The sequence below is a fragment of the Sus scrofa genome, chromosome 2 (genome assembly GCF_054392235.1).
Source record: "Sus scrofa isolate SSC_HxYL_T2T_F1_AM1 chromosome 2, Sscrofa_HxYL_maternal_Yorkshire_Landrace_v2.0, whole genome shotgun sequence".
Lineage (NCBI taxonomy): Eukaryota > Metazoa > Chordata > Mammalia > Artiodactyla > Suidae > Sus > Sus scrofa.
In genome coordinates, this window is record NC_139384.1 from 99,597,767 (window position 1) to 99,625,134 (window position 27,368).

Below are 27,368 nucleotides of genomic sequence, written 5' to 3' on the forward strand. Positions count from 1 at the left end.
CTGTTAGGTGGCGTTAATAAGCAAAAAATAAATGGAAGACAATCTCATGCACAGGGAATTTGCAGCCACTTGATAGGTACTTAAATGTTCAAATGACTGAACAAGAATTGGGGAGGTAAGATTTTTATAACTCTTTCATTGTTTTTCAGCCTTTTCTCCTTGTTATATTGGGATATGGCTTGATGTAAGGTAGACCTGATTCTGCTGTTGTAATTTTGGTTAATTAATAAATTTTTTTTTTTTTTTGGCTGCACCTATGACCTGTGGAAGTTCCTAGGCCACAGATTGAATCTGATATACTGCGGACACAATGCCAGATCCTTAACCCACTGCATAATAGCAGGAACTCTTTTTTTTAACTCACATTTTAATGCTTAGTTAAGAAAGAATCTGGTCTGCCCAAAAGTAGAAGATATATGTGGGAATTAGGTATATTTGTACATGCTAGATAAATCTATAAATACTAACAGGATTTACTTAGTCACTCATATAAATGTTATTGAAACTCATAACCTGAAGGTGAATATGTTTAAATATGTAATTTAAGGTTCACAATTGTTAACAAATATAGAATGGAGCCTCAGGTAGAGAAGAATTTAAATTCTACAAAATTTAGAAAAATTTTTAAAGATTTTTATTTTTTCTATTATAGTTTATTTATAATGTTTTGTCAATCTCTGCTGTATAGCAAAGTGACCTAGTCATTTATATATACATTCTTTTTCTCACATTATCCTCCATCATGTTCCACCGCAAATGACTAGATGTGGTTCCCTATGCTATACAGCAGAATCTCATTGCTTATCTACTCCCAATTCAATAATTTGCATCTACTAACCCCAAACTCCCAGTCCATCCCAATTCCTCCCCTCCCCCCTTGGTAACCGCAAGTCTATTCTCTAAGTCCATGAGTTTGTTTCTTTTCTGTAGATAGGTTCATTTGTGCCGCATATTAGATTCCAGATACAGGTGATATATGGTATTTGTCTTTCTCTAACTTCACTTAGTATGAGAGTCTCTAGTCCCATATATATTGCTGGCATTATTTTGTTCTTTTTAAATTGCTGAATAGTATTCCATTGTGTATACATACTATATCTTCTTAATCCATTCATCTTTTGATAGGTTATTTCCATGTCTTGGCTATTGTGAATAGTGCTGAAATGAACATACAAGTGCATAATATCTTTTTCAATGAATATTTTGTCTGGATACATGCCCAGGAATGGGATTGCTGGGTTATATGGTAGTTCTATATTAAGTTTTCTGAGGTACCTCCATACTGTTTTCCATAGTGGTTGTACCAGTTTACGTTCTCACCAAAAGTGAAGGAGGGTACCCTTTTCTCCACACCCTCTCCAGCATTTGTTATTTGTGGACTTGTTAATGATGCCATTCTGACAGGTGTGAGGTGGTACCTTATTGTAGTTTTGCTTTGCATTTCTCTAATAATTAGTGATGTTGAGCATTTTTTCATGTGCCTGTTGGCCATCTGTATATCTTCTTTGGAGAAATGTAAATTTAGAAAATTTTAATATAGCTTTGGTTTTACATACATTTTACTTATTTATGGAGCCAGGATTGCAGAAGGCATCATGTGAAAATTCCTGCTTTAAAATATCTGCTTCTTGGAGTTCCCATCGTGGCGCAGCAGAAATGAATCTGACTGGGGTCCATGAGGTTGTGGCTTTGATACCTGGCCTCGCTCAGTGGGTTAAGCATCTGACATTGCCGTGAGCTCTGGTATAGGTCACAGATGTGGCTCGAATCCTGTGTTGCTGTGGCTATGGTGTAGGCTGACCGCTGTAGCTCTGATTGGACCCCTAGTCTAGGAACCTCCATATGCCACAGGTGCAGCCCTAAAAAGCAAAACAAAACAAACAAACAAACAAAAATCTGCTTCTTAGCAGTTTTTTTTCTCTTCCTCCATATTTCCTCATGCTTTTGAGGTTCAGACTATCTTATATGCTTACTGTTTATTATTTACATCGTATATAGCACATATGTATTTAAATGTACATATATTTATACTTGCCTCATTTATAATATTTTGTCAATTTCTGTTTTTAATACTTGTTTGTAATTTTAAAAATCTTATATTTTTCCCAGTTTTATTACTTTATTATTCTCCCTCAATATGTTCTCTGCCCTTTTTTACTTAAAAAAATGTACTCCATACAAAACAATTCTTTTTAATATAAATGATGTTATTTTAGAATCTTGGAGTGAAAATATACTGGAATATTTTCTGAGAAATAACCAGATCACAGCAGAAGATGGCGCCCAGATCATCTGGTATCATGCAGCTAACAGCAAGGCACACATGAATGAAGCACTGAAAAGTAAGTCATTAGTTATTTGTATTTACATTAGATAATAGATGAATTCAACTCTTGTAAAAATATCTGGTCATATTTGTAGGTATCAGAGAGTTAGGTGATCTGAGTATAAATTCTTGGCTAACATAAACATTTTTATTAAAGATTTCATTTTATTTACAAAATGAACACATTCCCATAATGGAAGAATTTCCTAATTTTCCAGAAATGATTTATCTTTTCTATCCGTTATTTATAACCCTAATATATTATTGTATTTGCTTATATATCATAGTTAAGATTTTTAAGATCAGGTTTGTTATGTCATACGTATTTTTTGTGTCTTTGACAGTGTACTAAGGAGAAGCTCAATAATTATTTGTTGAATGGATGGATGAAGCCATTGAATAATAACTTATAATGCAGTATTTATGCATAGGATAGAAACTAAGCCTTTTGGTTTATTAATTTGATCTATAATCATATATATAGATGAATAGTATAGCATTTTTCTTTGCCTTTTCCCATGAAGTACCCTGTTGGTTCCAACAGCAGAGAAGAATGAGAACCTATTATCAAAGGGCTGGAGGAGTTCCCATTGTGGCACAGTGGTTGATGAATCCGACTAGGAACCATGAGGCTGCGGGTTCGATCCCTGGCCTTGCTCAGTGAGTGAAGGATCTGGCGTTGGTGTGAGCTGTGGTGTAGGTCACAGACTCGGCTCGGATCCCTGTTGCTGTGGTTCTAGCGTAGACCGGCGGCTATAGCTCCGATTCCATCCCTAGTCTGGGAACATCCATATGCCTCGGGAGCGGCCCTAGAAAAGGCAAAAAGACAAAAAAAAAAAAAAAAAAAAAAGGCTGGAGTATAGCTTGAAGTGACCTGTTACAATAGGAATTTATGAAACCCTATGTTATTTTGTAGGCACTTAAACTTTTTTTGGATTCTATCCAATTGTGTATTTGGATAATGTAGCTGAATTTATTTATTTATTTATTTTATTGTAAGGACACTGTTTCTCTCTCTCTCTCTCTTTTTTTGCGTTTTAGAGCCGCACTTGCGGCAGATGGAGTTTCCCAGGCTAGGAGTCTAATTGGAGCAACGCATGGTCTGAGCTGGGTCTTTGACCTATACCACAATTCATGGCAGGGCCAGATCCTTAACCCACTGAGCAAGGCCAGGGACTGAACCCGTAACCTCATGGTTCCTGGTCGGATTTGTTTCCTCTGTACCACAACGGGAACTCCCTGAATGTAGATTGTTAAAAAATGTATGTTAAAATAAATGCTAGTTAAAAAAATAGACAATATTAAGTCTGAGAATTTAAAAATGTAGTTTTTTGAAAGCCTTTGTAACATTTAGGAAAAGTGTAACTATAGGCATCAGCTAAATGTATTCATAAAAATATAATAAATTGCTGCATTAGAGCATGTAAACAGTATAGGCAAGATCAGTTTAACTTCATTTCTATAAACCCATTACTTTGAGCTTTGTTCTGAATATAAATAGCAACTACTTAGGATCTTCTTGTGTAAAAAAAAAAAAAAATCACAAAAAACACAACTGTTTTCTATTTTCTGGCGCTTATCACAAGCTGGGGCTCCTGTGGTTAGGGTGATGTATATCCTAATGTTTAGGCTTCTTCCTCTCGCTCTTCCTGAGAAGGGAAACATGATGACCAGGTAGTCTCCCAAAGCAGAAGCATAGCCCTGACCTTCACAAGCCTACTACGCAAGGACCTAAGATGGGAGAATAGGGAGAGAGGCTGGGTAGCTCGAATACATGTCTCCATACCAGGTCTTCTTCTCTTCTGAGTATTTATCTATCTAACTGCTTATTTAGTGTTTTCATTTAGAAAGTTCTCATGCATCTCAAATTTAAATTATTCAAAATGAAATTCTTAATTATGTGTACTAACCTGTACTTCCTCGGATCTTTCCTTTTTCAATAAATGGTGCCATAATTCACATAGATTCTTAAGCCAGAAATCTGGGAGTCTTCTATTCTTTGTTTTCTTTATTTCTTGTATCTGATATATTATCCTGATATAGTAATTCTATTCCAACATATATTTAGAATTAGTCCCCATCAGTCTATCACTGCTATCATCATCCTAGTCCAAGCACCATGATCTCTTACTCCACTTGCATAGCTTCCATTCTTATTCTTAAAAGAGACCTTCAGGAACATAATTTACATGGGACCTGAGACTCCTTGACACTGCCATTTAGGGATTTGTTTTTTTTTTCTATCCATGGGAGATGAGTGGAGTTAATAAATGGAGACACTGACCATTACTTTTAAGGAATTCCAAAGCCTGTGTTCTCCTTTACAATTGCACTGATAAAGAGGATGGAATGCCTACATATATTTTGCTAAATACCGCTTTCTTGAGAAATCATGTTTGCTTGATTTTTATAAAATTAGGTAAAGCTTGACCCATGGCATCTCAAATATAACTCTTTAACTTTTTTGAGAGACTTACAAGCTTTTCTAAAAGAGCTACACCTGGAGTTCCCTTTGTGACTCAGTGGTAAATGAACCCAACTAGGATCCATGAGGATGCTGGTTCAATCCCTGACCTCACTCAGTGGGTTAAGGATCTGGCATTGCTGTAAGCTGTGGTGTAGGTCACAGACACAGCTCAGATCCCAAGTTGCTGTGGCTGTGATGAAGGCCAGCAGCTGTGGCTCCAATTAGCACCTAGCCTGGGAACCTCCATATGCCACAGATGCGGCCCTAAAAAGCAAAAAACATAAAAATGAAATAAATGAATAAATAAATAAATAATTTAAAGGAGCTATACCTTCTTACATTCCCACCAGCAGAGTAGATGAGGTTTCCAATTTCCCCATGTCTTTGCCAGCTTTTGTTATTGTCTGTCTTTTTCCTTATAGTCATCCTAGAGTTTGTGAATTGGTATCTCATTGTGAGTTAGATTTGCATTTCCCTAAGATGAATGATGTTGAGATTCTCTTCATGCCGTTATTGAAAAATTGCCTGTCATGCAACTGAGTAGCTTTTTCAGCTTATTTCCTGCCTGTAGAAATTTGAGAGTTCATAGACCTTTTTCATTTTGAACTTTTTTTTGAGGTCCAAGCAGATACGGCACCATTAAAAATGTATTGGGCTTTCTATATATCAAATTATAAACCATCCTTTTAATCGAAAACCTCACTGCCAAATCTCTTTGAGGTAGGCCTCTCTCTACTTTGCTCTACTAGTTACAGTGTTAGAAAATTACATTCTTTTAAGATTCTATAATTTCTTTTGTCTAGCTCTGTGGTTACCCAAGGCACCATCTTTCTGAGGTCTTATTAAAAGGTCTTACAGTTTTATCCTTGATTTGATGTTGATCCTGAGGCCTTAGTTTGCTAGCAGCACCTTGGATTCAACTTTTGGCGTGAGACTTTCTCTTACTTGGAGAATCTTTTTCCAGCTGGAGAATGAAGTTTATTTTCTAACTCAGTAAAAGTCCTGAGTTGGAAATATTTCCTCTACATGCTGCTTAAAATCTAAATACTTAATTATTTAACTCATCTCTTTCTTGCCATTCTTTATCATCGGAGTTAAAAAGAAACCTACTGGCACTTTAAGCATTCTACCTTGAAACCTCCTTAGCCAAATCCACAAATTCATTGGGCACTTCCTCTATTTTGTGCCAATTACTGCAAGTGTCAGTGTTGCCATAGTTTCACCACTACATTAAAAGAATTTCCCCACAACTCTTCCAACTTTTATTAACAGTGCCTTTCTAGAATCTACTGGATCCCAAAACCATTGTCACATGTTTCGGGTTTTTGTGTGGCAGTGCCCCATCCTTACTACTTCTTTTTGTTTTCTGTTGCCGTGAAATAAACTACGCCCAAAACTTCGTGGCCTAAAGTAACAATGATTTATTATTTTTCATGATTTTGTGGCCCAGCTGGTTGTTCTGTTCCATATGGTATAGGCTGGAAACATTCATGATGCTGTGTTTGGCTGGGAGCTTAGCTGGACCTGGAAATTCTAAAATGGCCTCACTCACACGATGGACACCTTAATGCTGTCTGTCAGGCAGGAAGTCCTAGTTTTCTTCTGTATGGCTTCTCTCTCTCCATAGGGTTTCTGAATCTTCAGCAGTCTTACCTGAACTTTACATGGTAGTTGGCTTGCAAGAGGATGAAAGCAGAAACTTTCAGGCCTTTTAAGGGCTGTGCCTAGAACTAACAGTTTTACTTCCACTACCTTCTATTGGGCAAAGCAAGTTTCAAAACCAGCACAGACTGAAGGGGAGGTAAAAGAAATGGGAAGAGAGGTATGTACATTAGGGAGGAACTATTGTCAGCCATCTTTGGAGTTAGTCTACCATGGTCTGTTAAATACACATTCACGTTCAGTGACTGGTAAAGCTTCTTACCTGTTTCAGGGGATGTGTGCTTTTTTTTTTTTTTTATTTTATTGAACAATTTTTTTTTTTTTTTTTTTTTTTTTTTTTGCTTTTTAGGGCCATACCTGGGGCATATGGAGGTTCCCAGGGTAAGGGTCTAATCAGAGCTGTAGCCACCGGCCTACACCACAGCCACAGCAGCGTGGGATCCGAGCCGTGTCTGCGACCTACACCACAGCTCACGGCATCTCCAGATCCTTAACCCACTGAGCGAGGCCAGGGATCGAGCCTGCGTCCTCATGGTTGCTAGTCAGATTCGTTAACCACTGAGCCACACTGGGAAGCACACTACCAGGAACGTGTGCTTTTAAATAGTAGCTAAATCTTGAGTCAAAGAACGTGAATCTATAACATAGAATTTTGAGTGTAAACAATAAACATCTATAGTTTCTAATTTGAGGAAGTGAAGATAAAAGTACTATTTTTATTCTCAGAAACTTCAGCAAATACTTATTAAGCCTCCCTTTGTATACTCATTTTGCTATATACTAGGAAGAAATTAAGTATTAGGACAGCAGCTTAAGAGTGTGACCTAGGCAAAGGGATTTACTTCTTCACTACCTGTTTGCTCATCTGTAATGAATAAGGACAACATGTAAGGCCTGGTATAGAACCTGGCATTTAGTCATTACGCAAATATTATTTTTTTCTTTCCTTTTATCTTCCTCAAAAGGATACTGGACATTACATCTCCTGCAATCTCTATTTTATTAGCATTAACATAGGTTCTTTTATTTGGACAGGTTCTGCTCATATGATAGAGGCTGATGTCATTCTTCCAAATGATGGAACAGAGTATGGCCAGCCAATCATGGCCCATCCTCCAGAAACAAACAGTGATAATACTTTACAGGAATGGCTGGCTGAAGTCATCAAAAGCAATAAAGGCATCAAGTTGGATTTCAAGAGGTATTTGTACAAACATTCAGTCTAGCTGTTATAAAATATCAAACAATAAGGAGAAAAGATCAGTAGCTTCAAATATCTGTGCCTGAATAACTTTATCTAAACTGAAAATGGAATTGCAAAGTAATGTTATTTAGGAATGGACCTAATACCTATTGAGTATTGTTTTTTGTGAACCCTTTGAGGGTAAAATTAATTTTTATAAAGGAATTTATTATACGTGACCATTGTTATAATAGAATGGTCAATTTTAAATGCTACTTTCATTAAAAAGTAGTCTAGGGGAATGGATAATCAATGAGATCCTGCTGTGTAGCACTGGGAACTATGTCTAGTTACTTATGATGGAGCATGATAATGTGAGAAAATAGAATGTATACTTGTGTGTGTAACTGGGTCACCATGCTATACAGTAGAAAATTGACATAACACTGTAAATTAGCAATGATGAAAAAAAATCATTATATAAAAAGTTTAAAAAAAAATGTAGTCTACGGTGTTCCTGTTGTGGCTGAGCAGGTTAACAACCTGACATTTTCTCTGTGAGGATGCAGGTTCGACCCCTGGCTGCACTCAGTGGGTAGAGGATCTGGCATTGCTGCAGGCTGCTTTGTAGGTTGCAGGTATGGGTTGAATCCATTGTTGCCATGACTGTGGTGTAGGCATGCAGCTGCAGCTCCAATTTAACCCCTAACCTGGGAACTTCCACATGCCACGAGAGTGGCCCTAGAAAAGGCAAAAAGACAAATAAATAAATAAATAAAAAGTAAACGTAACTAAGATATAGTTGTCTCTAGTTTCTGGAAAAGTATTTAAAATAAAGGGAAAAAAATGAAGTTTATAAAAGCTTTAAGGAAATGTTGCAAGTTTACACTTTGTGATCATTTTTAGAATTGTGTATGTGCATCCAGACTCACACAAGAATATATGAAGGATAAGAGGCTCTTTTCTCCAAGGTCACGAGTTAATGTTAGAGACATGGTACATGAGTGCACCTTGGGTCTTTTCATAAATGTGAATTTGAAGGTTATGAGTATATTTAATTTCTAAATCTTATTTATGCATTCTCTGATAAGTGAGTATTAGTGTCTTTTCTTCAGTTGTTTTTATACTGAATGATCCTAAAACAGAGTTTTGAAACCTCTCTCTGTCCACAGTAGACATACATTTATAGAACCTTTTAGGTAGCTTCATGAGTAATAAGAACAAATCAACACTTTAAGATATGGTAAATGTTGGTGTTCCCATCGTGGCTCAGCAGAAACGAACCTGGCTAGCATCCATGAGGACACATGTTCCATCCCTGATCTTGCTCAATGGGTTGAGGATCCAGTGTTGCTGTGAGCTGTGGTGTAGGTCCCAGATGCAGCTTGGATCTGGCATTGCTGTGGCTGTGGTGTAAGCCAGCAGCTATAGCTCCTATTGGACCCTAGCCTCGGAAACTCCATATGCCATGGGTGCAGCCCTAAAAAGTCAAAAAAAAAAAAAAAAAAAAAAAAAAGATATGGTAAATGTTAACTTTCTTCTCTGATGCTATATAATCTTTGACTTTAATTCAGACATTATTGCATTATGTTTTTATTATGAATATGAGAACTATAAAGCCATTAGTCTAAAATAACTTCTTTTTACTTTTAGTTTAGGAATATATCTCATTAACATCAAATTGTTTTTAGTTTGGCAGCTGTAAAGCCATCCATGATGCTCTTGGAAAATGTGAAGAGGCATCTGAAGTGTCCTGTGTGGATCAATGCTGATATTCTTCCTGGTCCAAATGGAAATAACAGAGTAGTGGATGCAGAATCTTTTATAGACACTGTGACATCCTTCTTTCCAGATGTGACACTTTCCCTGGGTTGGACAACAGGGTGGCATTCTGAGAAAGTCAATGAAGGTGATAGTTTTTAAAAAATATACTTTGTTGGTCAAATTAAAATATACTCAAATATGAAAATAATACTATTGATTTAAAACCAAAAACACATTCTACTAAATTTAAGAGCATGATAGAGAGAAAGGTCTGACCCTAAAGATGTGTACCTGACTTTTCCTTCTGTATTTTAAGATAAATTCTCATTCATCAGTGATGTTCTGTTACCAGGCTTCCATGGAAACACTTATTTGTAAGGTCTAGAATAATTTGCAAACAAAGCTGCCTCTGTACATATTTTAAACAAATCCTGAATTGGTCTCTTTGAACTCTTAAAACATTCTGTACTCTTTGTTTTCTCCCTTTTCCTTTGGAGCAAATTCTTCCTGTGTCAGATGAAGAATAAAGAATAGTGGAGTTCCCGTCGTGGCGCAGTGGTTAACAAATCCGACTAGGAACCATGATGTTTCGGGTTCGATCCCTGGCCTCACTCAGTGGGTTAACGATCCAGCGTTGCCGTGAGCTGTGGTGTAGGTCGCAGACCCGGCTCGGATCCTGCGTTACTGTGGCTCTGACATAGGCCGGTGGCTACAGCTCCGATTCGACCCCTAGCCTGGGAACCTCCATATACCGCAGGAGCGGCCCAAGAAATAGCAAACACACACACACACACACACACACACACACACAAAGAATAGAGAATAGTAATAAGGGAGTTCTCATTGGGGCTTAGCGGGTTACAAACCCGACTAGTATCCATGAGGATGCAGTTGGATCCCTGGCCTTGCTTAGTGGATTAAGGATCTGGTGTTGCCTCAAGCTGGGGTGTAGGTCTGTGACTACAACACTGGATCCATAACCCACTGAGCTAGGCCAGGGATCGAACCCGCAACCTCATGGTTCCTAGTCAGATTTGTTAACCACTGAGCCATGGCGGGAACTCCATAATTCCATTTTAGAATACAGCATATAGGAGTTCCCACCGTGGCACAGTGGAAATGAATATGGTTAGGAACCATGAGGTTGAGGGTTCGATCCCTGGCCTCGCTCAATGGGTTAAGGATCTGGCATTGCCATGAGCTGTGTGGTGTAGGGTCCCAGACACAGTTCAGATTTGGCACTGCTGTGGCTATGGCGTAGGCTGGCAGCTGTAGTTCTGATTCGACCCCTAGACTGGGAATCTCAACATGCCACAGGCGTGGCCCTAAAGAGACAAAGCAATAACAATAATAATAATAGAATATAGCATATAAATCAAAGTGTTTAAAGACGGTAAACTGGAAATAATTTTGTAGCCTCCATGCTGATTCTAAACTCCTTTTAGTTATGATCTCGTCTAACTCTGGCTTTAATCTCAGGCTTGAACTGAGTTAAACCATATCTGAATTTTTAAGGCATGTTGGTATTGAATGTTTCTAGGCTGCTTTTCACTCTCCTGGCCTTGGGTTGTTACCACCATGTGTTTATCCTCTCTTACTTATGCTTGAATTTTAGAAAAGAGAGTTTGTAAGTTTTTAGTAATGTAAGTATAGCTTCTGTTAGCAACCCTTTTTCTAATTAGATAATAATTTTCTAGATTTTTAAGGAAAGTAGACATTCTTTTTCTTTTATGAGGAATTTAACTGTTAAACTAACGTATTCACTTAAGCTTTCTGTAAGTTGTACCTTTACTCACCAATTTTTTTTTACAGCCTGATTTTGATAGAGGTTAGAGGTTATTTTTAAAATAGATTTTTTTCTGAAACTATTTATAAATAGGTAAATGTATTTTCCACAATGTCTAAATATGATTTAAAACACATTATATAAAAGTCAATTTTAACACTATTTCTATTTTAGGCAAAATGTGTAAGTAATTTGGCTAGCCCACCCCCTCCACTCTAAATAAAAAAAAATTGAAGTCAATGATTACCTAAACAGTTGGTAAATACCTATCAACCATCCTTCTCTTGGAAAAGAAAACAACACAAATAGAAAAATCTAAGTTTATTAGAATATTAATGATGCAGACCCTTAGAATCTTTAAACTAAATACAGTGTCAAAATTTGGCTTTTTTGTACTTGAGAGATTACTCAGTTCTCTTTTTTAAATAGGAATATTTATTTATTTATTCATTTATTTATTTATTTATTTTTATTATTTCTCTGTCTTTTTTTGCCTTTTTTAAGGCCTCACCCTTGGCACATGGAGGTTCCCAGATTAGGGTTCCAATCGGAGCTGTAGCCGCCAGCCTACGCCAGAGCCACAGCAATGCCAGATCCAAGCCTCATCTGTGACCCACACCATAGCTCACTACAACACTGGATCTATAACCCACTGAGTGAGGCCAGGGATCAAACCCTCAACCTCATGGTTCCTAGTAGATTCGTTAACCACTCAGCCACGATGAGAACTCCCTATTTATTTATTGAGATATAGTTGATTTACACTAAATGGTTTGCTCATGTTTTAATTTTTTTAATTTATTTTGTTCTTGGTCACTTGTGACCTAATTTTAGATGTAATTTTTTTTAATAGCTGTACCTATGACATATGGAAGTTCCCAAACCAAAGATTGAATCAAAGCAGCACTTGCAGCAATGCTGGATCCTTTAACTCACTGTGCCAGGCTGGGGATGAAACCTGCACCTCTGCAGAGACCCAAGCTGCTACGGTCTGATTCTTCACCCATTGTGCCACAATGGGAACTCTAGATATAATTTTTTTATATCTGCATTTTCCACTCAAACTATTTTCTTGCATTGAATAGTACTTAATTCACTCTAAATCCAAATTTTTATGAATTACCTATGAATTTACCTCTTCACATGTAATTTAGTTTTTTATTTAGTTGACTTTTAGGTTTCTGATTAGAAAAAAATATCTTTCTTTTCATTTCAGGTTACAATTGGACAATGATGAAAGAGATGGAATATATATGTAAGGAACTAAATCAGCCTGTAACATTTCCTGTCCGAGCAGCATTAGTTAAACAATCTTGTTCTCAGTTACTTTGGCTGTTAAAGCAGTCAAACAGGTATGTATAAATTTGACAGTATAGTGTGTGCATGTGAGTATATATGAGAAACAGACAGAAAGAAGATGAAAACTGATTATGTAAAGACAGTGTATGTGAGAGAAAGGAACAGAAAGAATGAACACTGATTCCATAAGTGCTTAGACTCCCTCACTGGAGTGAAGCTCATTAAAGAACTTTAACATCATGTCTTTCACCTCTGTTCCTCATAAAAACTTTTGCACATAATAGGTACCAATTAAATCTTTGCCATTTTTTTTCATTATGTTATACATTCACAAAAAGTTATAAGTGCAAGTTCCCTGGTGGTTCAGTGGGTTAAGGATGTGGCATTGTCATGGCTGTGGTTCTGGTTACTTCTGTGGTGAAGATTTGATTTCCTTGGCCTGAGAACTTCCATGTGCAATGGGTATGGCCCACCCCTCCCCCCAAAAAAGTTTTAAGTGGATAAAACAGTTTTTCTTGGAATTCTATCATAATTCTAGAAGTCTTTTCCATGTTAAAAAAATTTTTTTTTCTTATTTTTTTGCCTTTTCTAGGGCTGCTCCCAAGGCATATGGAGGTTCCCAGCCAGGAGTCTAATCAGAGCTGTAGCTGCTGGCCTACACCACGGCCACAGCAGTGTGGGATCCGAGCCGCGTCTGCGACCAACACCACAGCTCACAGCAGCCAGATCCTTAACCTTCTGAGCAAGGCCAGGGATCAAACTTGCTACCTCATGGTTGCTAGTTGTATTCGTTAACCACTGAGCCACGGCAGGAACTCCCATATAAAGATTTTATTATTTTAATATCTAATAAAAATTGGTTGGGCAACCTATTAAATGTCATACATTGTAAAGCTACAGATACTGAAAGAGTTTTGATACTGGGTTTTTAATTGACTAGTCAATAGAATAGCAGATAAAGTCCAGAAATAAATCCAACTCTGTTACGGAACTTAGTACAGGAAAACACTGGTATTTCAAGTCATAGGAACAAAATGCTGGTATTTCAGTAACTTCTTTTGGGACAACAGGCCAACATTGTAGGAAAAACAAAGTTAACATCTTTCTTTAATTCTTCATCCAAAATAAATACCAGATGAATTAAACACTTGAATATCAAAATGCGCAAAGAAAACAGTGATGCTTTTTAATATGATTTGAGAATGGACAATACCCTTCTTAGTAAGACACAAAACCTAGAAGCTGTAAAAGCCATTTTGAATACATAAAAATGGAAGGATTATGGTAAAACTTCCTCAGTACACATGTTAGACAGATACAAAGAATTTTCACAAGTTATCTAGAAAAAGACCCAGCTTGAGAACTCACTTATTGTGAAGAGTAAGGGAAGCATGTCTTCCTGTGGGTATTGAGTTTTTGCCAAATGCTTTTCGTTTCTTGCTTTTTGGCCACACGCATGGCATGCAGAAGTTCCAGGGCCAGGGATCAAACCCATGCGACAGCTGTGACCTGAGCCCTAGCAACGACAGTGCCTGATCCTTAACCTGCTGCACCACCAAGGGAACTCCTACTAAATGCCTTTTAAGTTTCTATGAAAATAACCATATTTTCTCCCTTTATAATTAATAAAATAAATTATATTACTATTTTATATATTGAACCATTCACACATTTCCAGAATAAACCCTACTTAATCAAGATTCATCATTCTTGGAAGTTCCTATTGTGGCTTAGTGAGTTAAGAACCCAACTCGTATCCATGAAGATGCAGGTTCAATCCCCAGCCTGGCTCAGTGGGTTAAGGATCCTGAGTTGCTGCAAGCTGCTGTGTAGGTCCACATGTGTCTCAGATCCCGCAAAGCCATGGCTGTGGCACAGGCTGGCTGCTGCAGCTCTGAATCAACCCTTCACCCTCAGGGATGGTCCTAAAAAGAAAAGAAAAAAAAAAGATTTATCATTCTTTTAATGTGCTGCTGAATTTATTTTTTTTAAGGGCCGCACCCGAGGCATGATGAAAGTTCCCAGGCAAGGGGTCGAATGGGAGCTACACCTGCCAGGCTCTGCCACAGCCATGGTAATGCGAAATCCGAGAGGCATATCTGCGCCGTACATCACAGCTCACTGCAACACCAGATACTTAACTCACTGAGCAAGGCCAGGGATCGAACCCGCATTTTCATGGATACTAATCGGGTTCGTTACCACTAAGCCACAATGGGAATTTCTGTGCTACTGAATTTTATTGAGAATATTTTAGTTAGGATTTTAGTATTTGGAAGTGAGATTAGTCTGTAGTTTTTCTTCTTTCTCAGTTTAGGTAGCAATATCATGGACATTCCATTAAAAAAAGTAGGTACATTTATTTTTACATTTTCTGGGAGGTTGAAAATAACATTCAAATGGCTTGTACTTGAGTTTTGGTAAGCTAACTGTGAACGTCATTTAAACCTGATGGTTTGGGGAAAGCTTAACTTGCATAGTCTTTTCTGTTTCTTAAACAGTAAATGGTTGATTTTCTGTTTGGTAGCCAATTTTTTATACATTGTATTTTCCTAGAAAACTGTTCATTTCATCCAGGTCTTAATATTTTTATATACACACATGACTAAAATGGTTTCTTATTCTTTTGGTTTCCTCCTATGTCTTTAAAATAATTTCCTTATTTTGTTTATTTTAGTTTTCTCCCTTGTTTCTTGATTAAACTAGATAATGATTTACCGCTCTTTTTTTTAAGAATCAGCTCTTGGATTATTTATTTTTCTAGTTTATAGTTTACTAATTTTTGCCTTTTATCTTTAAAAATTCTGTTTCATGTAGTTTCTTCTAATTTATTTAGTTGACTCCTTAATTTATTTTTATTTTTAGATTTATTAATATATTTATATTTATCAACATAAATATTTAAGACTGTGCTTTTTTCTCTGACCACTGCTCTAAATGTACCTTATTTCCCATGTGTAGGTTTTCACCGCTCTTAATTTATAAATATCTTGTAATTGTGGCTTCTTGTCTTTTGTCTCTAAAATTGTTTTAAGAGGAGTTCCCAGAGTTCCCGTCGTGGTGCAGTGGTTAACGAGTCCGACTAGGAACCATGAGGTTGCTGGTTCGATCCCTGCCCTTGCTCAGTGGGTTAACTATCCGGCGTTGCCGTGAGCTGTGGTATAGATTGCAGACGCGGCTCGGATCCCGCGTTGCTGTGGCTCTGGCATAGGCTGGCAGCTACAGCTCCAATTAGAAAATAGCCTGGGAGCCTCCATATGCCGCAGGAGCGGCCCAAGAAATGCAAAAAGACAAAAAAAAAAAAAAAAAAAAAAAAAAAAAAGAGGAGTTCCCACTGTGACACAGGGTTAAGAATCCAGCTGCAGTTGCTCAGTTTGCTGTGGAGGCCCAGGTTTGACCTCTAGCCTTGTTGATCCTTTAACAAGCTGGGACATGTTAAAGGATCTGGCTGTTTCAGTTCCTAGCCTGGGAACTTTCATATCCCATGAGTACGGCCACTTAAAAAAAAAAAAGTTATTTTAAGAGAAAATTTTTAGGCATCAGAGTAGTAGAATCTTTTATTTTGGATTTGTTAATAGCTTTCTAGGTTTATTTTACAGTAATCAAATAATGTATATATTATTTCTACTTGGTAGACTTTATTAAGGCTTTATTAATGGCTTGATATATGGTTATTTGTATGACAATGTATTTTATGAGGATATAGTTTGGCTAGTATAATAGAAACCTAAATTAAAAATAGCTTAAACTTAAGGAGTTCCCATTGCGGCTCAGCAATAACAAACCCAACTAGCATCCATGAGGATGCGGGTTCAATCCCTGGCCTCATTCAGTGGGTTAAGGATCTGGTGCTGCCATGAGCTGTGGTGTAAATCTCAGACGTGGCTGAGATCCTGCATTGCCGTGGCTGTGGTGTCGGCTGACAGCTGCAGCCTGGATTGGACCTGTAGCCTGGGAACCTCCACATGCTGCAGGGAAATAAAAAAAAAAAAAATTAATAAATAAAATAAAGAAAAATAGCTTAAACTTAAGTTTGTTTCTCTCTCCCATAACTGGGAAAGCATAAATGGTCCAGGGCTGATTTGATGCCTTCATAGTGTCAAGGACCCAATGTCCTTCTATCTTGGTACTTGTTTTCCTTAGGATATTGACCTCATCTATAGGCCAGATTGATTTCTGCCATGTCTTAGTAGGAAGGAGGGAGAAAAGAGAGGCTCGGGACCTGTTCCTCTCCATTAAGGGCGTGACTTAGAAGTTTCACTTGCTCATTGGTTTTAATTTAGTCATGTGCTATACCTAGCTACAGGGGAACCTGGGACATGTCGCTAATATTCTGTACAGTCTTGTGTCTAGTTCGAATTCAGGGGATTGTTATAAGAAAAAAAGGAGACTGGACATTAGAGTAAAACTACTAGTTTCTGTGACACATTAACATACATTATTAGTTGTTATTTTAAGTTTTTTATGCCTTTTTGCCCCTAAAAATGCTTTTAATGTATTCTTTGAATAAGTCATACATTGACAAAGTTTCAAAACCAATGAACTAAAGTTATACTGGGAAAAACATTTCTCCTGTTCATCCAGGCCTGCCCATCCTCACTAATCACAGTTACTAGTTTCTTATACACCCAGAATTAGTAGTTTCTTTATGCATATAGCGGTGAATACAAGTATAGATTCTTACTTTCCCCTCCATTTTAAAATAAAAGGTATCATATACCTTGCTTCTGTTCTGTTACTTGCTTTTTTTTTTTTTAAACTTAGCACTACATCTTGGAGCTGTTTTCAAGGTTCCCCTTTTCCTTTTCTAGGTGCAGCATGTTTATGTATGTACTGTAATATATTTAACCAGCCTCCTACTGATAAACATAGAGGGTATTTTTAATCTTTGATACTGTGAACAATGCTATAATGAATAACCATATGAGTGCAATTTTGCCTGTGTGCAGACATTTGGCATATTTCATTTTTTTGGCTACTTGCTTTCTTATTGACTAAGAGAGTTCAAGTCCCCAACAATTAAAGGTTTTTTTTTCTTTTTTGTCTGCTTCCTCTTCTACCATCATAATTTTTGCTTATTAAATGTTCATGATAATTATTTGGGGCATATTTATATCAGTTTTATTATCTTCAAAAAGAATTATACCTTTATTGTTAAAAGATCTCCTTCTTGGGAGTTACCGTTGTGGCTCAATGCTTAATGAATCTGACTAGCATCCATGAGGAAGCAGGTTTGATCCCTGGCCTTGCTCAGTGGGTTAAGGATCCGGTGTTGCCATGAGTTGTGGTGTAGGTTGTAGACATGGCTTGAATCCTGCATTGCTGTGGCTATGGTGCAGGCTGGCAGCTGTAGGTTCGATTTAACCCCTGGCCTGGGAAATTCCATATGCCATGGGCGCAGCTCTAAAACGCAAGATGATGGTAATAGTAATTTTAAAACTATGAAAAAAGTACAAAAACTATATCTCCTTTACCTAGATTCCCAAATTATTAACATTTTTTGGCGTTTATCCATTCTCTTTCCCTACATCCCCCTCTCCCCTACTTTTCTTTCTCTCTTTTCTTCTATTTATTTTTTTTTCTGTTATCATACTGTATATCCTTAAATACTCCAGTGAACACTTCCCCACACAAGGATGTAGTCCTGTGTTACTGCAGTGCAGCCTCCCAATCAATAAATCAACATTGAGGCAACACTGCCATGCAGTCCACAGACCCCACTCAAATTTACCAACCATTCCAACAATGCTTCTTGTTTCCTTGCGGTCCAAGAAACTCTCCAAGAATGTACATTGTATTTAGTTGTCATGTATCATCCGTCTCCTTCAATATAGTTAGTTCCTAGTTAGTTCTTTAGTTTTTCCCTCCTTCTTGTGCACATAATAGCCATAAAGCCTACAGGCCTTTTATTATGAAAAATGTCCTCACTCTGGATCAGTGCAGACATGACAAAGCTCAGGTCTTGCATTCTTGGCCAGCTCATCACATCCTTGTCCCAATTCTCAAATCAGTCTCTTCTTCAAGGATCCCTGCTTGATTACAGTGGCAGATGGTATTTAGAAAACAAAATCTGGGATTTTAGTTAAGTCATTGTTCTTAGGCTATCATTGCTTCCAGGACCTCTCAGTGGACAGCGCTGGGAGATGTATGTATGTGTATATGTGTAGTTATGATCTGTGTATGTATGTATGTACGTATGTATATATAAATACACCTATACAGACATGCATATACATACACACCCCGACATATATATCTATAACCATTGCTTTCTCTGTGTGTGTATGTGTGTGTATTTTTTTTTAAGTAACCCATGATTTCATATTGATACTTACAATTTCACTCCAACCCCTCAGAGTTATTCTGGCATTCTCTTTTTTCTATGTTGTTAAATTACTTATCAGATGCTTAGATACCTGGCTCTTATTAATTTAATCTAACAATTTTTTTCTTTTAAAAGAATGGTCTCATTTATATTTATTTATAACAGATATGTTTGGTCTTGTTTCTGTCATTTTAAAAAAACTGGTTACTTCCTCCTTTTATAACTTTAAAAAACATTCACTATAGCTATTCTTTTAGTTTTTTTTCCTATTGGTCATTTATTACTGCTACTTAAAAAAATTTTCTTAATCTTTGGAGTCCTGCTGTGGCATAGTGGGTTAAGGATTGGTATTGTCTCTGCAGCAGCTCAGGTTGCTGCTGAGGCACAGGTTTAATCCCTGGCCTGACTCAGTGGGTTAAGGAATCTGGTGTTGGAAGTTCCCGTCATGGCACAGTGGTTAAGGAATCCGACTAAGAACCATGAGGTTGCAGGTTTGATCCCTGGCCTTGCTCAGTGGGTTAAGGATCCGGCGTTGCCATGAGCTGTGGTGTAGGTTGCAGACGCAGCAGCTCGGATCCTGTGTTGCTATGGCTGTGGCATAGGCCAGCGGCTACAGCTCCAATTAGACCCCTAGCCTGGGAACCTCCATATGCTGCAGGAGCGGCCCAAGAAATGGCAAAAAGACCAAAAAAAAAAAAAAAAAAAGAATCTGATATTTGTCACAGCTGTGGTGTAGGTTGCAGCTGCAGCTCAGATTCCATCCCTGGCCCAGGAACATTGATATGCTGTGAGTGCAGCCATAAAAAAAAAAAAAAAAATGGTGTATTTCTTCATCCCCTCTTACACCCCCCACCCCCAAGAGTCAAGAGAGTTGACTGTACTCTCTTTCTCAGTGTCTAACTAACTATGTACTTCATATTGAATGATAGATTGGCTGGCTATAAAATTCTTGGCTCACAGTGCCTTCCCTTGAGAATTTTGAAGGCATTGCTCTTCTGCTTTCCAGTGTGAGTGTTGATGTGGAAAATGTGAAGCTAGCCTGATTTCTTTTTTGCTCTTATAAGCAGCTTAATTTTGGAGGGGAGAAATGGGGGAAACTGAATGTAAAAGGGGTCCTTTATCTTTAGGGCTTAGTAATTTTACTAGAATATGTCTCAATATGGACCATTCTATACCAGTTTTTTCCAGGGATATGGTATTATTTTCAGTTTATAGATTCAGATTCTCTTCTATAATATTTCTGTGAATTATATTTTTAAATAATTATTCAGTTGCATTTCTAACTATATTTTCTCTTTCAGGGACTTCAGTTATGAATACGTAGATCTCTTTTGCTTATCTTTGGTATCTGTTATTCTCTTTTTAGTCTTTCATTCCTTTTTATTTGTTTGCATTTTATTTTATGTTATTTTATAATTTATCTTCTCTCTCTCACAGTATTTTCTTTTTTCCTTCTAATATTTTCAACTATGTCTTTCACTCTAGTGTGCCTTCAGATTTTCACCTTATTTCCACTTCTTTCCTAAGATCTGCCAACTAATGTTTCATCATCTCTTTTCTGTTGTCTTGAAACTTCTTCCATGAACTCATATCTCTGCTTTACACTCTTTCTTCAGAGAGGCACCTGCATGATTTAAAAAATGTTCAGTCATGGCTTTCATCTATTTCGTGGCTAGTTTTATGTCTGTTGCACTACCTGATAGTTTGAAGTTTTTTTCAGTCTTTTTTAAAGATTAGGGGTTTTTTTTGTTTGTTTTTTGTTTTTGTCTTTTTGCTATTTCTTTGGGCCACTCCCGCAGCATATGGAGGTTCCCAGGCTAGGGGTCCAATTGGAGCTGTAGCCATTGGCCTACGCCAGAGCCACAGCAACACGGGATCCGAGCCACATCTGCAACCTACACCACAGCTCACGGCACGCCGGATCCTTAACCTACTGAGCAAGGGCGGGACCGAACCTGCAACCTCATGGTTCCTAGTCAGATTCGTTAACCACTGCGCCACGACAGGAACTCCAGATTAGGTTTTTATTTCTTCATTTGCCATTTGTTTTTTTTCTTGTATTTTTCCTGTACTCTCTTGTATTAAAATCTCTGGCAAATTTATTTTGATTACTCTGAAAGTGAGGTTTTGTTAATACCAGCTACTTGCATGAAGTTCATAGTGAAGTAGGATGACGACTATGCTTCTTATGACCCAGACAGTCTTCTGTATGACTTTGTTTAGCCTTTCACTTCTCCCCAGTCAGTGGAGATAGGCAGTTGTTGTATCTGTAAGTGAGATCTTTCATCTCTCTGTTAAATTAAAAATTTGGGGTTTTCACAGGAATAGTATGATTCCTACAATATGGCTTTCCTTTTCTAACTTTTTCTTTCTCTCCACTGCTTCTTGAGATGAAATCTAATCCAGGAAAGCTCCCACTTGTAGTTCTAGGACACTATTCCTACTGTGCAAAGTGTTTAGATGCAGTATGCCTCTCTTCTAGAAGTGTCTCTTTTGGGCTTTCTCTGTAATTTGCATATATGCACAAACTCTCCACCTCTTTACATACCCATCTGGCCTTTATTTCTATTCTTTTGGAAGGCTTTTCACTTGTTTTGTAGTTTGCAGTTTCAGCTCTTCCTTAATTTTGTTGAAGTTGGGGTTTCTATTTTCATTCTTTTGTTCTTTTTGTTACTTTTGGGTGATTCTAGAAGAAAAAGGAGGTAGTGCTACTTTAGGCTGCCATGTTCAAATAAAATGATCCTACCATCCCATTTCTTTCATTACCTACCACCTCAGTTTCCTCACCTTCTACTTCCTATGTGGTCAGTTAGTCTCCTGAAATTTTTCAGTTGAAGGTCACACTTTGTTCAAGCCAAATTCTTAACCTCTGCAATGTTTAAATACTGCTGGTCACCCCCTTCAGTTTGAAGCTTCCTTGTCCTTTGGATCCATGGCATTGACTAAGTGAGGTTTTCTCCTTCTCTGTCTGGCTTTGGTTTTTTTTTTTTTTTTTTTTGGTCTGTTGTTGTTGTTGATTTGTTTTCAAACCCTATCCCTAAGTTTAGGTTTCTTTTAACTTCATCTCTTTTAGAGTCTTTTTTTTTTAATATGAAAGTTAACAAATTAAAAAAACCACAAAGCTTTAATGGAATATATCACTAGAGAAATCTTCATGACATTGGGAATGGGAAATAATTCTTAAATAAGACGCAGAAATGACTAGCCATAAAGAATATGTTTGAGTACTTGATGACAACTAGCCAAAAAAAAAAAAAGTTTGAGTAATTTGAATACATTACAATTCAGAATTTTTTCCCATCAAAAAATACCATGAAAAGTATGAACAGATTAGGCACAGAGTTGGGAAAGATATTTGTAACTCAAAAGAGCTCTAAAACAGAATTTATGATGAATTATATATTCTGTTATTTACATGTGTGAATTTGGTCTATTATTGAATGACATTTGGATTATTTCATGATTTTGGCTATTAGAAAGATTGCTGCTCTGAGCATTCATATACATAACTGGGCACACACACATCCTAGTGCACATGTGTCTGCATTTAGAAAGGTATCAGAAAGGAATTTCTAGAAATACAATTTCTAGGTCATAGAGTATTCATGTTTTCAATGTTAGTAGATATTGCTAAATTATTTTCCAAAGGAAAAGAATAAAATGTACCTATGTGTTTCAACTAGGATAAATTTCACAAACAATATTCAGCAAAAGAAGCAAGACCAAAAAAATCATACGCCGTATGATTCCATTTATATAAAGTTCATTAACAGGCAAAAATTAATATGTACTATTTAGGATGAATATATAGGAGGTAAATAAAGAAAAGCAAGAAAGTGGCTACTCAGAAGTCAAGGTTGTGAAGACTCCAGGGTAGAGATGAGGTTGAGATGGGTCAGTGACATAACAGGTGTCTCCCTAGGTGCTGGCAGTGCTGTTTCTTGATTTGTGCTTTGGTTACACGGGAGTTCATTTTCTAATAATTTGTTTGAACTTATATTTATGTTTTATGCATCTTTTCCTATATATGTTACTTCACAATGAAAAGGGCTTTAAATGAACCTGAGAATTGATCTTGAATGAACACATTTTAAGACACCCTTAGGCAATTTTATTTTTCCTATTTTAAATACAATAGAGGGAGGATTAAGAGTGGCACAATGACACCGGAAAGCTCTTCTTTTAACCTGAATTCATTTCTTTGTGCTCAAATAAAGTAATAAAAATGCCATTTCAGCAAAAATATAAGTTCTTAAAGTAATCATCAGTTTTTCTTTTTGTTTTCTCAGCTGTAGTTTAAAATTCTGTTTGATTTGTCACGTACTGCTACTATGGAACAAAATCCAAAGTACTTTCCTCTGTTACATTTCTAGAATGGTATTCTCATCCTTAAGGACAGGAATGTGTCAGCAGAGCAAGAATATATGCGTTGGTTAGACTGTTTCTGATCACTGGTAGAAAAAATGCTTTGGAGATTTTCTCCTAGATTCTGATATGTATATGGGGAAAATAAATAAGAAACCACTTAACAGCTTTGCATTTCCCTAAATGCTAATGTAGTAGGGGTAGTGTAATACACATGTCACATGAAGAAATGAAAATACAGGAGTTCCCGTCGTGGCACAGTGGGTAACGAATCCGACTAGGAACCATGAGGTCGCGGGTTCGGTCCCTGCCCTTGCTCAGTGGGTTAACGATCCGGCATTGCCGTGAGCTGTGGTGTAGTTTGCAGACGCGGCTCGGATCCCGTGTTGCTGTGGCTCTGGCGTAGGCCGGTGGCTACAGCTCCGATTCAACCCCTAGCCTGGGAATCTCCATATGCCGCGGAAGCAACATAAGACAAAAGACAAAAGCCAAAAAAAGATAGCAACAACAAAAGACAAAAGACAAAAGACAAAAAAAAAAAAAAGAAAGAAATGAAAATACATAATTTCAGTAACATCAAAACTCTGAGCGTATTCTTAAATCCATGATAAATCTGCATATATTATTATCGTTTTTTAACTCCAGAAGTCGATCTAGGTTTATTTTTCTTGGCCTTCTTAGTGTCATCTTTTGGCATTCTTGTATCTCATACAGAAATCCCCAGAAGTGATAAGGAGACCACTTTTAAGTGAATATGAATGTTGGGAACATCAAGGACATTTGTGTCTCTTCATTATTCCTTCCAGTCCTGTTTTTGACTCTGACCTGGCTACTGAAGAAACCACGTTAGAGCTGTGGTTTTTGTGTGGGGAACACATTCCTTGGTCAGCAACACTGTCTCCTCAGTTCTTTTGTCCAAAATTGGGCCCTTTTCCAGTGCTACTAGTCTGGGTTCCTAAAGCTATTTAATGTTCCTGTAATTCAGATACAGCAGGTACCTAATTTAGGCAACAGCAAATATGAACTTTATTCTCTCTAGTCCCTTTGATGTTGATGCAGTATGAAACAGGAAACTATAGTTCCACCAGTGCTAATTAATTTTTTCATCTGTGTGAATTTGGATAGAGACAAATGAGACTATTTTTAGACTTACTGAAATTCTTCATCCCTGTTTTATCTTTCTCTTTTAACTATATAATTCTGTTTTATCTTAATGCAGGTACAGCCTGACTATTTGGACTGGAAAAAATGATAACTATTCCATTGAAGATTTACTTTTTATTAGAGACTGTTTTGACAAAAAACAGGTTTTCTATGACATTTTGGAACCACAGAACCATGAATTTAAACAAGCCATTGGAATCAAAATTAATCACTAAGATGAAAATTCTTTTAAATTATTTCATGTTTTGGTTTCATAATCCTTCTTTACTTTTTGGTCTGAATTAATTACCATATAAATGATGATGATTGATTTATGTTCCAGTTCATCTAATCAAAAGCCACTTATTGAGAGCTTACTCTATTAGGCATGTGTTGTTATAATTCTGTGCTTACCTAAAAGGTTTAGAAAGAAGAGATTTCAGTGGGCCTAGTCTAGTAATAACTTAGGAAGATTATGCTTTAAAACCCTTCATAAAAATAATTTTGATATATTGAGGAAAGAATCCACATATCCTACAGATATTAAATCACATTTTGTTGGCACTAGCATTACAGAGATTTCACAAAAATACGGCATTCTCTTTCCTTTTCCCTGGAGAACTGCTTATTTCAGAGAATACAAAAGAGTAAGAAGGCTTTTAATTAAAAAATGGTTTTAGCTTTCACAAGGGTGAGTAGCTTTCTGTAACAAAATCAAATCTATTTACTGAAAACAGTATAAATTATATGGATCTAGATTTTCCATTTTGTTGGGAGCATGCTGACAGCTATGCGTATTTTTTGTATTCTTTGTTTTGATCATAATATCTCATCTAGAGTGAGCAAAATACTATTGGAGAACAGAATTTTAATCCTGGTAATATATCATTTGATTTTCTTTTCTTTCTTTCTTTTTTTTTTGTCTTTCGTCTTTGGTCTTTTTAGGGCCACACCTACGGCGTATGGAGGTTCCCAGGCTAGGGGTCTAATCAGATCTATTGCTGCTGGCCTACATCACAGCCACGGCAACGTGGGATCCGAACCACATCTGCCACCTACACCACAGATCATGGCAATGTTGGATCCTTAACCCACTGAGTGAGGCCAGGGATCGAACCAGCAACCTCATGGTTCCTATTTGAATTCATTTCTGCTGCGCCACAACGGGAACTCCTCATTTGAATTTCAGCTTCCTCACTAGCACCACTTTGGTTCATGCTCTTGTTCTCCTAGAATTTCAAAACCTAGTTCTTTATGACTTCATTTCTCACACTCTAGATAACCCGAGTATTTCTGCTGAAAAAAATAATTTTTTTTGAAATACTTCTTTCTTTATGCCAAATGAAAAATCTCTAGGAACTTCTTAAATTCAGCTTTAGTGAATTTTACTCTTTCAAGACCCTTTCTAATGTAGTTCCATTCTGAAATTCAGTGTCCTTAACACAGTCCTTCATTTATAAAAATCAGTGGTCTTCAGATCTTACTTTAACAGTTAATTTTAACTTCTGTTGTTCACCAGTTGTGTCATACATTTATGTCTCCTTAGTTAAATTATAAAGTCCTTCTCCATAAGGGAGCATTCTTAACTTCCATTACAGTGCCTGGCATAGTTCTGAGCAAAATATGCAGAAAAACGTGTTGCTTCTTTGATTTACTGAAAATTAATTTACCAGTGAATGTCCTAAGATATGTAGTTGATCTTTTACAAGCCATTTCTCCCAGAGAATACAGTGGTGCTTTGTAGAGAAAAGAGCTTGGGTTTTGAATTCAGGCAGACCTCCCTTGCAGCCCCATGTCTGCCCTCTACTAGCCATAGATTTGGGAAAATATTTAACCTCACTGAGTCCTGGCTTTTTTATCCATAAAGCAGGTGTGTGGGAGAATGAGGATTCTCTTGTAGGATTGTTGTGAAGATTAAGGGAGAGTCACACAATGGAAGCGTGTAGCATAATGTTTGTCACATAGGAAGTGCTCAACAGTTAGTTCTCTTCTTTTAGACTGATCACATCCATTGTAGATAGAAAGATAGCAATAAGATAGAACATGAAATATTGTAGATATATAAATGCTTAATACAATTGTATTTCTACTTTAAATTTTAGCTACAACTGAATATGGTGCTATTTGTAAATAACACCTAAAACATCATTTTCTGTGGTTGTTTGCCAAAAGAAAAAGGTGCCAGTACGTAATTATAAAATTTTTAACAATTGCGACAAATAATAACTCTTAAAATCATAGCAAAAGATAATGTTTAAATTATAAATGTTCTACAATGACCATGCTTCGCTTTTACAAAGAGAACTGAATTTATAAATGGACTGCATTTTAATTGTTTGAAATAAAATTCATTTGTCCAGTAGATTATTTTTCCTGTTTATCTGACCTTTAATGATTTTTTTTTTTTTTTTGTCTTTTTGCTATTTCTTGGGCCGCTCCCGCGGCACATGGAGGTTCCCAGGCTAGGGGTCCAATTGGAGCTGTAGCCACCAACCTACGCCAGAGCCATAGCAACGCAGGATCTGAGCCGCGTCTGCAACCTACACCACAGCTCATGGCAACGCCGGATGGTTAACCCACTGAGCAAGGGCAGGGACCGAACCCGCAACCTCATGGTTCCTAGTCGGATTCGTTAACCACTGCGCCACGACGGGAACTCCTAATATTTTTAAATGTATTGGTCTTAAGGCAAAATGCTTTTATTTTGAGAAATTTATCAACTGAGTGTGATGTTCTGAGCCTGTGCAGGTAATTCAGAGATGATTCCTACCTCAAGGATCTTACTGTCTATAAGGAGGAGAGAGACTTGAAAATGGTGAGTTGGATATTTGCTCTAACTCCTATGAGGGATCCATATACCTATACACCAGGTTGTGGTGAGAGACTGTTGTAATTGGGAGAGAATAGGCTGTGACTTAAATGATAAGATTCACCAGGTAGACAGGAGAGGACCTTTCAGACAGAGGCACATGAGCCAAGGAAGTCTATGTGGGAAAGAGCTTGATATGACTTGTTCAAAAAAGTTTGTGGAGGCAGTGTATTACTAAG

General features: G+C 37.2%; 1 protein-coding gene across 1 annotated transcript in view; it reads left to right on the top strand.

Moving 5' to 3' along the window:
- FAM151B (family with sequence similarity 151 member B) overlaps positions 1-26,682 on the top strand; it is a 32,571-nt gene extending 5,889 nt beyond the window's left edge. The window contains exons 2-6 of the mRNA XM_003123750.5: positions 2,217-2,342; positions 7,491-7,656; positions 9,330-9,547; positions 12,405-12,540; positions 24,397-26,682. Of these exons, the coding sequence (XP_003123798.1) occupies positions 2,217-2,342; positions 7,491-7,656; positions 9,330-9,547; positions 12,405-12,540; positions 24,397-24,556 (806 nt within the window). The 3' untranslated portion in view covers positions 24,557-26,682. The remainder of the gene's footprint in view (positions 1-2,216; positions 2,343-7,490; positions 7,657-9,329; positions 9,548-12,404; positions 12,541-24,396) is intronic.
- The last annotated feature ends 686 nt before the right edge of the window (positions 26,683-27,368 follow it).